Here is a 15079-nt window from a genome sequence, read left to right on the forward strand (position 1 = left end):
ATTTTTCCATTAATAATAGTGACAATAAGAACTTGAGTTATATTGAACCATTTAAAAATAAGGAATAAAAAGTAAATGTTTTCTAAAACATTAAGGATAAATGCAAGGCAAGTTTATTTATATATCACACTCAGACACAAAGGCAGTTCTGGTCTTTACATGAGCATATAAATACACAATATAAATAGAAACTATTTATGAGATTTAAAAAAAGATTTAAAGAAAAAAGTAAGCAGTAGAAATGAAGTAGATTTAAAAGATTTTAAGATGTGCAGAAGTATAAAAATGTAAAATAAACTGAAAACAATCACAACAAATTCCATCGATTTAGAAATTTCTCAAAAAAGATAAGAATGAGCTTTAAGAAAAGATTTCTAAGAAGATACTGTATATTCTAATGTCAGTGGCAATAATTTCTCCCATGTTTTGCTCATCATTTGTTACTTTTTGGTGGTTTTTTTTAATGTATTTTAAGGTGCAGGATCTTTATCTGAATGCCGTCATGTATCTTTTTCTCCTCATTCAGTTGTATTTATTGTAATTTATACATGGCTCGTCCTGCTTTCCTGCAATTTAATTTTATGCCAAAAAGGTTTAGACTTTTGTGTTCTCATGTTGACTCCTTACACACAAATATAACCAAGTGTGCACCTTTCAAAAGAGATGATGCATCTATTTTGCGGCTGATAATGTATCAGAGTGTAGCACAGACTCTCCTTTGACGTTCACTGATCCTATCTGTAAATGAAAACTCAGATCCACCCTCAGTTATGGCTCTACTGTCCAAAGGCCAAGGCAGCAGCAAAGGTTATTAAATCTGTATAACAAAGTACAGCGTCCTTCCTTCTCAGAGTTATTTGTGTGTGTGGATGGAGCTGAAGCAGCCAAGATGTCTGCTAGGATTCTTGTAACGTTGCTGGCTGTGTCCTGCGCTGTTTCTGCCCAGTCGGACGTGGAGGCCCAGGCCAAGAAGTTCCTGGAGAGGTTTGACGAGGAGGCCACCCAGCGTATGTACCAGTACTCGCTGGCATCATGGGCCTACAACACCAACATCACAACGGAGAACTCAGACAAACTGGTAAGCACTCGGAAAATCTTTAAAATACAGATGAAATACCAAACAGATGTTCTGTAAGTTACTTTTTTTTATATAAGGACACAAGGATGCATCAAGTTAGGACAGAAAAAGAAGAGGAAAAAATAAATAAACAAAAATAAGAACTTTATCTTAAGTGATTTTGTTATATCAAATAATGCAATTAACAACAAAAGGTAAATTAGTATATATATATATGCAAATACAACCATACATACACACATATCTATATCTGTTCATATTCATATATATGTACAGACACACAATTCAGCGTACCAATGGACAATCGTATCTACAGGTGAGCTTTTTTTTTTTAATTTGATGTGTCTGTTTTCATTCTACCCAGTCACAAGAGGGGCAAGTTTGGAGCAAATTCTACACCAGCATGTCAGAGGAGTCCCAGAAATACCCCATCGACCAGATCAAGGATCGACAAATCAAATTACAGCTCATCTCCCTGCAGGACAAAGGCTCTGGTGCCCTATCAGCAGATAAAGCTGCACATGTAAGACCATCACTCCATGTTCATTTTCATTCTGTCATAGATATGTGTTTGTAGGTTTCTTAGAATATGGTATTTTTGTTTGGCTGCAAAGACACAAGTTTCCTCTCCTTGACTTTGCAGCCACAGTAGATTTGAGTTCATTCTGTCACATTAAAGCTACTGCAAGGAGTTTTTAACTAGTTATAAACTGTCTCACATTAACACTGATTCTTCTGTATGTTCCTTGTTCCTTGTAGTAGCTTTAACATAAACGTTGTGTGCTTTGTGCTTTTCTTGTGAATCTGCTTGTAGCTGGGTAAGGTGATGAGCGAGATGAACACGATCTACAGCACAGCGACTGTGTGTCTGAAGGACAACCATGAGCAGTGCGAGACTTTGGAGCCAGGTACTGTACAATCTGTTAATGAAGGAGCGGTCAGGGTGACGTGGCTGCCTGCTACTGTCAGCCCGGGTCAGATAAAGCAGTTTATGATTAACTGAGAAAAGAAAATGGCTGTTAATGTTTTTCTTCCAAGGTTATGTAATCCACTGTGGGAATTATGTTCTGAACAGTTTTATAATGTTTAGTTCTTTAATTTTGAGCAAAAAGAGGTTTAAGTACAGACATGTTTCAACAAGTGGGAAATGACTACATACATACTGGTACTCAAGTACAATTTTAAGGTACTTTACTTGAGTATTTCTATTTTATGCTACTTTTTACTTCTGCTCCAGCATATTTTAGATTCATTGGTGTCTCATTGGCAATGAGAGTCAACAATCAGCTGTCTTTCTCCTGAACTGCTTACTGCACCTTTGACCAGGTTTTCCTTGTGACCCCCTTCAAACTTCCACCAAAGACAGATTTACTGTTTAAACTTCTCACAGGGTTTCATTTAAATAGCTTAAAAGTTTGAGGCCCAAGAAGAAAAGAAGCAAATAATACAGAACAGTCCAAAAAAAAAATATATATTTGTGTGGCAGAACATTGTTTTTCCGTCCTTCCTGGCCCATTAATCATCTCACAACTCCTCAGATTTATCTTGTGACCCTGTGGAGGGGCCCAGTCCTCAGGCTGGGAGCCAACTAACGTACCCAGCTGTATAAAAAGTAGTTACCTTGACTTTAACCAGCTACAACAGTTAAATGCTGCTTACTCATCATTGCATCAGTATTAAAAATCTAATAAATTCATATACTGTAGTAATATCAGGCACATACCATTTTCTGGACAAGTGCTTTTAATTTTTCATGCATTTTGATGCTTTCACTTTGATACATCATCCTCTTGTAGGAATTTTTAGAATGTTTTGTAGGGACTTTTACACACCTACAGTTGTGAAAGAAGAACTAAGACCTTTTACATACATGAAGTTACTACAAAGAGTTTTAAACAGGTTATGAAACAGCCTCAGTTTAATACTGAGACCAGTCATCACTGAGAAGATCTGCTATTTCTGTAGTTACATTAACCAGCTCTGACTGGGGGGATCCCCAGACGTTCCCAGGCCAGCGTGGAGAGATGCATGCATCAAAAGTTGAAGTCATATTTATTCAAAATGGCTTTGCTCAGTTAGATTTATCATATATAAGCAGTGATGTGTATAAGCAGCATTTTAATATTGTCAAGGTGGGGCTTATTTTAAGTTTATATAAGATCTTGAACTGAGAAGTAGCTACTAATTATAGCTGTTTGATAAATGTAGTGGAGTAAAACTTAGACTGTTTCCCTCTGGAATGCAGTGGAATAGAAGTATCAGTTATTACACATTAGTAAAAGTACTTGAGTAAATGAACTCAGTTACATTACACCACTGCTATCATACTTGTTTGTTTGTACAGACTTTCTCTTTTTGGCAGATGTGAAGCAACATTTATCTGAGATCAGTGCTCTCTGTTCACAGGCCTGGAACATGTGATGGCCAACAGCCGAGACTACTACGAGCGTCTGCATGTGTGGGAGGGCTGGAGGAAAGAGGTGGGGAAGAGGATGAGGCCTCTGTACGAAGACTACGTGGATCTGAAGAATGAAGCCTCTGAACTAAATGGTGATTGCGTCTCAAACAAAACCTAACATTCACGCAGCTTTGTTTGGGTGAAGATAATGTCTGACAGGACATGCAGAGCTGATGGAATAACCCTCTCTGACACACACTCACATATTCACAGGTTTTGAAGACTACGGAGCTTACTGGAGATTTAACTATGAGACCATTGAGGAGGAGCCTCCGTTCAGCTACACCAGAGATGAGCTGATGGAGGACGTCCGGTCTGTGTACAAAGAGGTACGTCTAATATCCATGTCCACATCAGGAGATGGTATGTGTCGTGTTTTAGTGCATCTACAAACATTAGTAAACAACAGTAACACTCACAGCACTCTACACATTCACAGACATTTATATTTATGCTTTTTATGCTGCTTTTACATCTACATTTATGCTGCTGCTACTTTTTGTACAGTCTTTTTCATACTGTTTCTCTTTATCTCTCCTATATCATTATGTATCTTGTACTTTTCTATTTTTCTATTTTACGTTTTTCTTCACTTTATATGCTGTTTTGTTTCATTGTTTAACGACATTCAGAGTGGAAGGCTAAAGGAAGAGTTTCATTGTACTGGGAAACTTGTTTTACACTTTGACCAGTAAGAGTAAGAGAATCGGTCAATCAGTTTGTCATTGATTGTGTGAAGTGATTAACAACAGTAGTTTACTGTCTTTTTGCACAGATCCTGCCCTTATACAAGGAGCTGCACGCCTACGTGAGAGCCAAGCTCATGGAAGTTTACCCAGGACACATTGATGCAGAAGGACCTCTGCCAGCCCACCTGCTGGGTACGTTGAGCATTTTGTTCAGAACTGATGATGAGAGCAGGTTCATCACACTGAAAATATTAACTATGCTGATATCACTGTTCCGTATTTAATTCAATTTAATTGTATTGTATTGTATTTATTTTGCTAGTGGTTAGTTTTAATGTTGTTAATTGTTATTTTGATGTTCCTTATAATTTCTTAAGTTTTTAAACATGCATAGACTATTTTCTTGTTTTCTATTTTTTCACTCCATTTTTGTCTTCTGCCTACTTGTTTATTATCTCCTTATCAAGTGTCCTCTGTATTCTCTGTTTTTTTGTCTTCTTTTTCTTTGTCTCCCTCGTGTCTGTACCTCTGGTTTTGTTTTTCTTTTCTCTTCCTTTTCCTTTTTAAGCGTACTAGCATGCTGATTGCTGCTAATCTCTGGCAGCAGTAGAGCAAATAATTTCTCAATTTAAAGAATGTGCATCTCCCACCAGGTCCTTGTTGAATGTGCATGTAATGCCAGTTCAGAACTTGTGTATGGCTCCCTCTGTTGTCCAGGTCCTATCACTACCACTTTGTTTACGTTTGATTGAGGAGAGTGAAAAAGTAGACTGACAGCTTGAGAAATGAACTTTAATGAACTTGTATCTTGGTAAAAACATAATCCTGACGTTCAGGGAAAAAATTATTTAGTACTTTTTTTTTGGTTGTAAAAATACCAGTAAACATTGTTGAAGGACAAAGAATTGTTACAAATGTCATATAATGTGTATACAACAAATCAATCTTGAATGGATTGCAACTACATCCATCAGACTAAGAACAGGAAACATATCTCAGTGTCTACTTAGAGCGAAAACCAATCATCTTTTGTGTTTATCATTCAGGTGACATGTGGGGAAGATTCTGGACCAACCTGTACGCTCTGTCAGTCCCCTACCCTGGTAAAGAAGACATTGATGTCACAGAAACTATGGTGCAGCAGGTACATTATCATTTAATTTAATATCAATGAAGCAAAGAAATAGAAAAGATTTTAAAAACAAACCTTACAATACTTGCATGGAGCACTAAAACACATTGGAACTGAAACTGTTGACCAGATGTCATCGTGAATTTCAGGGTTGGACAGAGAGACGTTTTTTCGAAGAAGCAGAGAAGTTCTTCATGTCTGTGGGTCTGTACGAGATGTTCGAAAACTTCTGGAATAACTCCATGCTGACGAAGCCTGAGGATGGACGCAAGGTGGTCTGTCACCCCACAGCCTGGGACATGGGAAACAGAGAGGACTTTAGGTAGGACAAATCCACAGACAGGCACGTATTCACACATAGGGAGCGGAAACAAAAATCAAAATTATATGAACAAATGATTTAGTGCATTTACTGTATTGTCATTGTTAAAAAGCTTACATTCGAGGCTAGAACTTTAAGTAGCTCTTTTTAAAAAATGTTTCCATGTGAGCTGATTTGTTTGTGTTTTTTGTGCTGCGTTTGAGAAGAATAATCTGTCTGTAGATCAGTACATGAGAGTCATAAATATAAACTTGCTGGAACAATGATATTGATCAATCACTGAGTCATTCTTTCCCACTGATAAAGATGAACCAAAGTCAAATATTAATCCATTGGGGTGCCCCAGCACTCGCTGTTCAAATGCGAAATGTAACTCTTTCCAAAATACAAGTTTTACAACGCCTCAAGTTGTCAGTTTGAGTTACAGTGGCCAAATTAAACGAACTTACTCCATCTGTGTGGGCAATGTTTTAAATTATTTTATTGCTCTTGGGCTTCAGTGTTTGTTACATCTGACTCACCAGTAACTTGTGATTGCTCTGATTATTTTATTGCTGCAGTCCAGTATATCTGATGTGGGCGGATTATATTTGATATGGCTTTGTGCCATGTCTGTGTCATGCATTATAACTGCTGACAACAACACTTCTCCCGTGATTTCTTCAGGATCAAAATGTGCACCAAGGTCAACATGGACGACTTCCTCACAGTGCACCATGAGATGGGTCACAACCAGTACCAGATGGCTTACCGTAACCTGTCCTACCTCCTGAGGGACGGAGCCAATGAGGGTTTCCACGAGGCTGTCGGAGAAATCATGTCTCTCTCTGCTGCAACACCCAAACACCTGCAGAAACTGGGGCTCCTGGGCTCTGACTTCATTTATGATACTGGTACTGTTGATAAAACTGACATTAATCAAACCAAAGACGTATCGCTTATGAACATATGGCTAGAATACATCTCAAACCACCAATTAGATTTCCTGGATGCATTTGCACTTAACTTTTATGAGATCAGATTTCTATTCGATTCATCCAAGTGTAGACGAGGTCAGTGTGTACATAGGCAATCATCTGACTCTGTGATTCCCCTCAGCTGTGTGGAGCTTTGTAGCGTCTTTCAGCTCATTGTTTTGGCTTTCAATCCATTTTCAGTCTAAAACTCACTGTAAACTACCTGCTCAGTACCAAGTTTCTGGCTATGAAATCACCACACTGAAGATACAAACTGTTTTTACCCCACAGTAGAAAAAATAAAATAAAATAAAGATCTGAACAAACCAGAGTAGGTATGAGTAATGTGTCTCGGTTGCTGCTCTCGAGTGGCATGTAGGGCAGAAATAGCTTCAGCACCTCTGGGGCCACCTGGATAGACCCTATCACACCTGTATTAATCTGTTTACTTCAGGGAAACCAGATAATCAAGCGTAACATGACCTTTGGCCCTCTGCTAACTGTTATACACACTGTCATTTAGCTACTTATAGTGTCTGACGTAGGCGTCATAAATAGCATCAAATACAGAGTGCTGGGTTTTTCGTTAAGCTCACTGAAATGTTCCAAAAGAATAATGTAAGAATAATATATAAGAAAAAGGTGTTTCAGTGTCCTTTCTAGACACAGTTCAGAGCTTAACTGTGAAAATTATGTTTAGACCAAGAGCAGACAGCTTTCTGACATGTTCGCTTCATTTATCATAAACTATTTTGTGTTTTTTTCGCCTTGCAGACGTTGAGATCAACTTCCTGCTGAAACAGGCGCTCACAATTGTGGCCACTCTGCCTTTCACCTACATGCTGGAGGAATGGAGGTGGCAGGTGTTTGCAGGGAACATCACCAAGGATGAATGGATGAAGACCTGGTGGGAGATGAAGTAAGCAGAGACATTTTTCATGCATCTTTTAATGAAATCAAGTTGACTTGTGTAGTGTGTGAAAATTTGTCCGATATCGCTGTGATCAAATACGGTCATGACATCAAAAGTGGACACCCTCTAAACAACTTTTGTGGCTGTTCATGTTGTGTAACCTTAGTGGTTACAGCATCAGAGCTGACTCTGTTGTCATAACAGGAGGGAGCTGGTCGGGGTGGTGGAGCCAGTGCCGAGAGATGAGACCTACTGTGACCCTCCTGCTCTGTTCCATGTAGCCGGAGACTATTCTTTCATCAGGTAACACTCCCACTGTAAAGCTACACTTCAAGGAAATAAAAATGTAACATTTCAGCCACTCGGAACTTGGATTTTCTCAACATCTGCTTTGCTGAGAGGGTTACTGTATGTTTTCAGTTCTGAGTGCTGTTTGGTTGGCAGGATATGTCAAAAACTTGTGAACGTATTTCAGCGGAATTTGATAGAAAGGAACAAGTAACATTAGATTTAGTGCAAAACCATTTCTCGAACATGATACAAGGAGTTTTTATTATCTTTTTCACAGTCTCAGTTCAAAACTGATGCCTCTATATGGCCTACATAAACAAACAAGACAATCACCGAGAAGATTGGCTATTCTTTCATAGTTATTCTCTGCTAGTATGTTGGTCATTCTCATGGCAATGCTGGAGGGCAGAGAGAAAATGAGAAGAGCCAAAACAATCAAACATTTAAATCAGCATTGATGTACACAGTACTGAAAATATATACTCAAATATAAGTAGAATTACTCCCATAAAAAATGACTCAAGTAGACATCTAAATTACCAAACTGCCCAATTAAAAAAAAAATAAAATATAAATTCCTGGTTAATAAATGATTCAAATACAAGTTACTTTCCATTTTAATATTTTTTAAGGTGCAGTTATGAAAGTGTAACCTTAATGTTGAAGATGGTTTTACGTTAGGTTAACTGCTTTTTAAAGCACACAAATTTAAAAGCCCAGCAGACAACTATAACCACAACATAAATGACTGTGAATGATATCAAAGATTAAAGCTGCACAGTAATACATGTTAAGCATTAACATAGTTAACGTTAGCCAGCTAACAGATTTGTTGAAACGCAAAGTACTTAAAAGTCTTTAAAAAAAATACTTTTTTACTCATGTTACTTGCAACTTGGTGTCCATCTCTGCAAAGTAGCATCCAAACTATTAAAGAAGAGAGTGAAAAGACACACACTGGACATATTTAAGATTTATTCATGGTTGTGTTTGTTGGCTGTAATATATAATAATAATTAAAGATGAAAAATAGGATCCAGGTTAAGAACAGCTGCCACAGTCCTGCTGCAAGACATCACCCATTCATGTGCGTGTTTGTCTCTGTTTGTGAATGCAGGTACTTCACGAGAACCATCTACCAGTTTCAGTTCCAGAAAGCGCTCTGCGATGCGGCTGGTCACACTGGGCCCTTGTCGACATGTGACATTACTGGTTCCAAAGAAGCAGGAACCAAGCTGAGGTACAGTATGGACGACCTCCTGTTTGTCTTGTGATCCTGGTGATGAACCTGCAATCTCTATTTTAATAAGTCGACTGAACAATTTGAAATTAAAAGAGTGATAATGGGCCTCATGCAGCAACATTCTCTTAGAAGTGTCTCTTCAGATGCACAAAAAATTTTATCACTACCCAGATCATCTTACCCAGGTGTGCTGAATGATGAATCCCACCTGATCATAAACTGTAGGGGTGTGGCCAATTGTTTGTTATTAGTAAAGGTAACGCCTCCTAAACACTATATAAGGGCAGGTGTGCAAAGAGTCACTCTGGAGAGACACCATGAATAAAGGCTGCAAGAAGAAGAACTTCAGCAGGAGTGAAAAGTTCATCATGTGATGATGAGTCAGCAGAAACACTCAAAGTAACAGAAGTGAGAGAATGAGGGAAGTTTTATTTATTTATTTATTTATTTTAACCAACTAATGGGAGCTTAAAGGAAAAGCTTTATATTTAGTTTTACACTTTTATATAAAATATTTAACTAACAATATTGTTTATTAAATTATAAGTTTAGTTGTAATTTTAACTTGCCTCAGAACTTTTAATTACATTATTTCAGTTTATGAGCATCTTCAAATTACTTGTTTAAAACCCTTAAACTATTGAACATAAGATGATATAAAATAGATAAAAGCAGCAAATCTGTGAAGTAGAAAAAAGATGTGGGAAGACATGAAAAATATGTTAACAGGTTAACTAGGTGAAACACTGAATTCTTTTAAATAATATTACATAACTATAGATATCTTAATTGTAATTCTAACATTGTTCATATAATTATTTGTACATAATAATTAACTTTCTAGTAATAATTATACATATTCAAATACTTTAAATTAATGGGTACGAATCAAATAAGAACAAATCGTAGATATGAACAAAAATGAGAGAAAAATTGTTCAGTGGTTTCTTGCATGAGGCCCAGAGTTCCCTTTCTGTTTTTGTTGTGGCACATTTTATTGTAGTATTGTGGTACACATATATAAATACAGCAGTAATTCATCATCATCATCATCATCATCATCTCATCTGTTAGGAATATGTTAGAGCTGGGAAGGTCCCAGTCCTGGACCAGGGCTTTGCATACGATATCCGGCGATGTTAAAATGAACGCCCAACCCCTGCTGGACTATTTCCAAAAACTTCATGACTGGCTGAAGAAAGAAAACCAGAAGAACAACAGGATGGTGGGCTGGAAGACAGGAATCGATTCATGTGAGTTCAAAAGATGCTCACATTGACAATTATTACTATTAAAATATCCAGCGTTTTTCTTACAGGAATACTCGTTGTGTTTGTGTGGTAAATATGACGCTACAGCTCGCCTGGCTCTGCACCAGCACCACTAAAATCATTTTCATTGAAGAGACGTGAGAGTGAGCTTAATCTTCTCTTTTAACTCTGGGTTAAAAAAAAAGCAAACAAGTGTCTGTTCTGCAGCTGGGTTGAGTGTATTTACATGTGCATTGCCATATCCTGTTTATGTAGTTTAAAGTCCACACCAAACACAGTTAATTGATCCCCTTTTCGATAGATGTGAAAAGCGGCCCCAGAGGCATTTAAACTCTGTGAATGGCCAAACAACTTTCTCACCCACTGTGTCGAAAAAAAACAACCCTTGATGTTTCTTTTGAGGAAACACTCGCTGTGACACCGAAGAGAAAAAAATCCCTGAAGACATTTTGAGGAAGTAGAAAAAACACAGATTTACGTCGCCGATGCTTTCGTGGTAAATATATGCATGATCAAACCACATTTTCTACAAAGGATTGTTATCGCCAATAAATATCTTATTTTTGCTCATTTTTCACCCACGGCCACCAGAAAAGACTCTTTCGTCATGTTGTTCCCTGATTCTTTTAGTCTGGTGGTGAAGGCATTGCGTTAAATATCATCCCTGTTCGAGTGTTCACCCTCACTTGACCTTTACACTTGCAACATTTAGGGGATCATTTATTAAAATGTACGATTGGGACAATCTCAAATGTTTTGGGTTGCTTTCACTCAAAAGACAAAAAGGTATTTTATTTATTTTTTGTTTTGTTTTATTTTAATCAGTGCAATAATGACTCATTCTGAGCCTTTGTATAGTTGACTCTCAACAGCAGGTCTAGAGCTTTTTACATATTTTTGTCAAGTTTCGCAGCCATCATAGGTTCTTCTGTGTGCTTAGAGGGCAAGGATGACTGCAGGTGTTTGCAATCTGCAAGCTCAGTGCAAGAGGCCACTAAACCCAACGCACTCGCCCTTTAAAAGCAAAAACAAAAAGTGCTTTGTAACTGGCCACATGGTGGCGCTACTGGTAATATGTTTCACTATATCTATAGGCAACTGTGTCCCAAGTCTGACTGATTTCCAGTGAAATTTCATCCATTTGTGTAGAGTCGTTTACTGTCCTTGTCTGCACAGAGTATCTGAAAGTGGCTGCAATTACATGATCGATTCAAAAGTCATGACACATAATGTGTGTTTGGTCACAGCAACAAAATGTTGTCAATTATGGACAAACAGGTGATATCCAAAAACAAATCCACATTGTTTTGGATCAGCCAAATGTGTTATGTGCCATGTTTGGTGAAGATTTGATGACATATGGAAAATAGGAAGTGAGAAATGTGCTTTGAAAAAGAAAAAAAAATCATAATTTCTCAAAATTAAGTCATGATTTGATGTTTTTTTCTTTTTCTTTTTACAGATTCAGGGGATGCCATTAAAGTGAGACTGAGTTTGAGGGCGGCCATGGGCGATGACGCTGTGAGTATTATTGATCATTATTAGAAGTTTTATTACTTATATATGAGTTACAATAACTGACTACACATGAAATCAGTCTGAAATCATGGCAAATTTTAATCAACTAAAATATGTTTCAGTATCCCTGGAACACCAACGAGATGTACCTGTTCAAGACCAACATTGCGTTTGCTTTGAGGCAGTACTACAGCCAGAAGAACCAGACCCTCGAATTCACGTCAGTATCAACTCACATCAAAAAATATGAAGATACTTGGTGATTTGTTTTCCTCTGACTGTTTTTAGTTACCGCATTTGTTTGAGAGTTTTTCTTGGTTTGTACCTGCAGATCCGAGAACGTCCTCACATATGACTTAAGTCCCAGAATCTCCTTCTACATTGTGGCCACCAACCCGACAGATCCCCTCACATACATCCCAAAGGCTGATCTGGAGGCTGCCATACGGTGAGACACAGCTTCATTCAACACACAACTGTATTTTGATTACACACAGTATGTTCTAAAACACTGACACAGTTTTATACTGAATGTTTCACAGACTTCCACAGCAGTTATAGTAACTCAGCTGATTTAACATATTCTGAAAGATTTTTAGTCAGTGATGGTCATTCATGTCCATTACTTTGGTCCAGAAAGAAATATCTCAGTGACCACTGGACGGGTTGCCATGAGATTTTCCTCAGATTTTAATTATGCCTAGTGACTCTGGTGATGCTCTGATTTTTACTCCAGTGCCACCGGCAGGCAAAAGATTTTATTTTTCCAGTGAAATATCTGAACATCTACTGGATGAAATGACAAAAAAATTTCATTCACGTTTCCCACACAGTAAATACAGCACCGACATGATATCTGTTTTGGTACAGACATTCATGTCCTTCTCAAGGTGAACTGCAATGACTTTGTTTATCCCTCAACATTTTTTTGTCCAGCATCATCATCGGGGCAAAATTTCAACATATTCTTACTCCCAACTTGTCAAATATTGCAGCTTGGTCAGTGGGCCTACGCTTCAAACTGTAACACTGTAGGTACGCCTCAAGCGTCAGTTTTGCACCTGCAGAGCTCCTCGGTTAACTTATTAATAATAAATATGCAACATCCGCGTAGACTTTGAAAATAAAGGCACAAAAACTACTTGATTAACTTTATGAAAAGATCATGGTTTGTTAAAAAGGAGTCGTCAAGTGAAATTTTATTCATATACAGTAGCACAATATCACAAATCACAGTTTGCCTGAGAGATTGGCCCATCCATCCGTCCATCCAGCCGTCCATCCATCACTGTTTATATTATGTCACAGCACCTCAAACACTTGAGGGACGCCTCCAGAAATGATGGTAGCGAGACACCTGTAGTGAGGTGCCGGCAGGGCTAAGGATTTAAACTGCTGCTAACATGTGCTAATGTGACCAACATCGCTGTTTTGCTAAAATTTTTATAAGTGGGCAATAATTAACGCATTTCGATGCTGATCCCAGGTTATACCGAGGCCGAATCAACGATGCCTTCCAAATGGACGACAAGACGCTGGAGTTTGAGGGTATCCTCCCAACACTGGCCCCTCCCGTGGAGCAGCCGGTGGAGGTGTGGCTGGTGGTCTTTGGGGTGGTCATGGGAATTGTGGTGCTAGCAGGCGTCTACCTTGTCATCTCCGGTGTCAGAGATCGCAAAAAGTGAGTTTGCTCTCGAGACCCGGTATATGTGTTATATGTAAATGACTTAGTACATTTATTTATTTTATTGTTTAATATTTTATTCTCCTCTACTCTGAGTTTGGTTGATTGTTGAGTCTTGCGTTTTGTGTGTCCAGGAAATCTGCACAGACAAATATGAACAATCCCTACGATGGAGACGCTGAGGGACAAACTAACAAAGCCTTTGAGGACAGCGATGATGAACAAACTGGATTCTGAGTCCGCTGCTGTCCCCGACGATCAGAGGGAAGGTGTCCTCAGTGCTCACACAAAGTAGACTCGTAGTCCAAGAATAAGACTTGTTGTTCTTCTGAGGACATTCCCGCTCTCACTAGTGCTGCGTGGCCTCGTCTCAACTAACTAATTATCATCATGACTGCTAAATGTGTATATGTGTGAAAGTTTAAGTTTGTCAAAGATTTTTAATCTTACAGACAGATGTATAGTGAATATCCTTGTAAAAAAAAGCATACTTAATTGTACTTAATTGTAGTAAACTAAAGTATATTTCCTTGTGAATATGCTCAAAGTGTGCTATTTTTATACTGAGTGTATTAACAGTATAAGTAGTACAACTTAACATTTAACTGCACTTAAGTTCACTTGACTGTGTTATTTTGAGGCGTTTTTAAATTTAAGTCTATTAAAAAATACTTTTTTGCAATAATGATGGACACTTAACTTGTACTCTGTGTGTACTTAAATTAGTCGATAGTATTTTAAGTTGTGCTATTTATGTATTATTGCACTCAATACACAACCAGTGTAACAACAGTAGCTCTATTTTCTGTCAGAATATACAGTATTTCTTATCATACATAGAATATCTTAATAAACCCCTACAATGTGATTTAACTGTATTAGTTTTAAGCTTTTTTGTCTGATATAGGTTATTTACAGAAGAACTGTGTTTTTCCAACGTTGCTTTCAGATTGTATTTGGGATTTACAAGTTATTACATTTGTATAATTCAAAATATCACACCTTTTCTTTTATTGTTGTGATGTAGATTTTTTTAAGTGTCACTCAGGATAGTTGATCAAATGAACATGAATTGTGTTCGTTCTTTTCTTATTACTTTTTAATATTTAATATTCTGTAAAAGGTGGTCAGACATTTTTGTAACACTGTTTGATACTTTAACTTGTATTCAAATATTAAATTAACTGTTGTCATTGCAGTGCACACCTGGTAGACAGGTGCATGAGAATAAAGTATTAAATTATAACAAGCTGCCAGTATAACACATTACCAACAAGCCACTTAACAATAACTCAATTAATGTTTGTGTTAATACACTGGACTCATGTTTATATTTAATATCATATGTGATTTTGCTCTAATGTATAATACTCATTAGACAGTGTTAAATAAATAGTTATTCTCACATCATCTTGTTTTTAATTCTTGTTTTGAATAGATATTTTTGAATGAAAGTTACACCTTGAACACAAAATATTCTTGGCAAAAGTTCAGACATGATCAGAGGTACAGATATTTGTGTAA

The 15079-nt window shown here is 37.5% G+C and overlaps 1 protein-coding gene across 1 annotated transcript; it reads left to right on the plus strand.

The window, feature by feature from the left end:
- The first annotated feature begins 822 nt into the window (after positions 1–822).
- Positions 823–14960, plus strand: ace2 (angiotensin I converting enzyme 2). Its single transcript, XM_084714460.1, has 18 exons — positions 823–1078; positions 1443–1601; positions 1893–1986; positions 3485–3628; positions 3750–3865; positions 4312–4417; positions 5272–5369; positions 5507–5679; positions 6346–6572; positions 7410–7554; positions 7753–7851; positions 8957–9079; positions 10157–10335; positions 11816–11874; positions 11994–12091; positions 12203–12319; positions 13358–13552; positions 13690–14960. The coding sequence occupies exons 1-18, from the start codon at positions 890–892 to the stop codon at positions 13790–13792; spliced, it is 2424 nt and encodes an 807-aa protein (XP_084570586.1). The 5' UTR covers positions 823–889; the 3' UTR covers positions 13793–14960.
- The last annotated feature ends 119 nt before the right edge of the window (positions 14961–15079 follow it).

Source organism: Lutjanus erythropterus, chromosome 1 (genome assembly GCF_056507025.1).
Source record: "Lutjanus erythropterus isolate fLutEry1 chromosome 1, fLutEry1.hap2, whole genome shotgun sequence".
NCBI lineage: Eukaryota > Metazoa > Chordata > Actinopteri > Lutjaniformes > Lutjanidae > Lutjanus > Lutjanus erythropterus.

Excerpts from the sequence above, each read along its gene's own strand:
- ace2 (XM_084714460.1), top strand. The coding sequence starts at position 890 with ATGTCTGCTAGGATTCTTGTAACGTTGCTGGCTGTGTCCTGCGCTGTT. Across the intron at positions 1,602-1,892 it reads CAGCAGATAAAGCTGCACAT|CTGGGTAAGGTGATGAGCGA; the intron begins GTAAGACCATCA and ends ATCTGCTTGTAG. Across the intron at positions 7,555-7,752 it reads AAGACCTGGTGGGAGATGAA|GAGGGAGCTGGTCGGGGTGG; the intron begins GTAAGCAGAGAC and ends TTGTCATAACAG.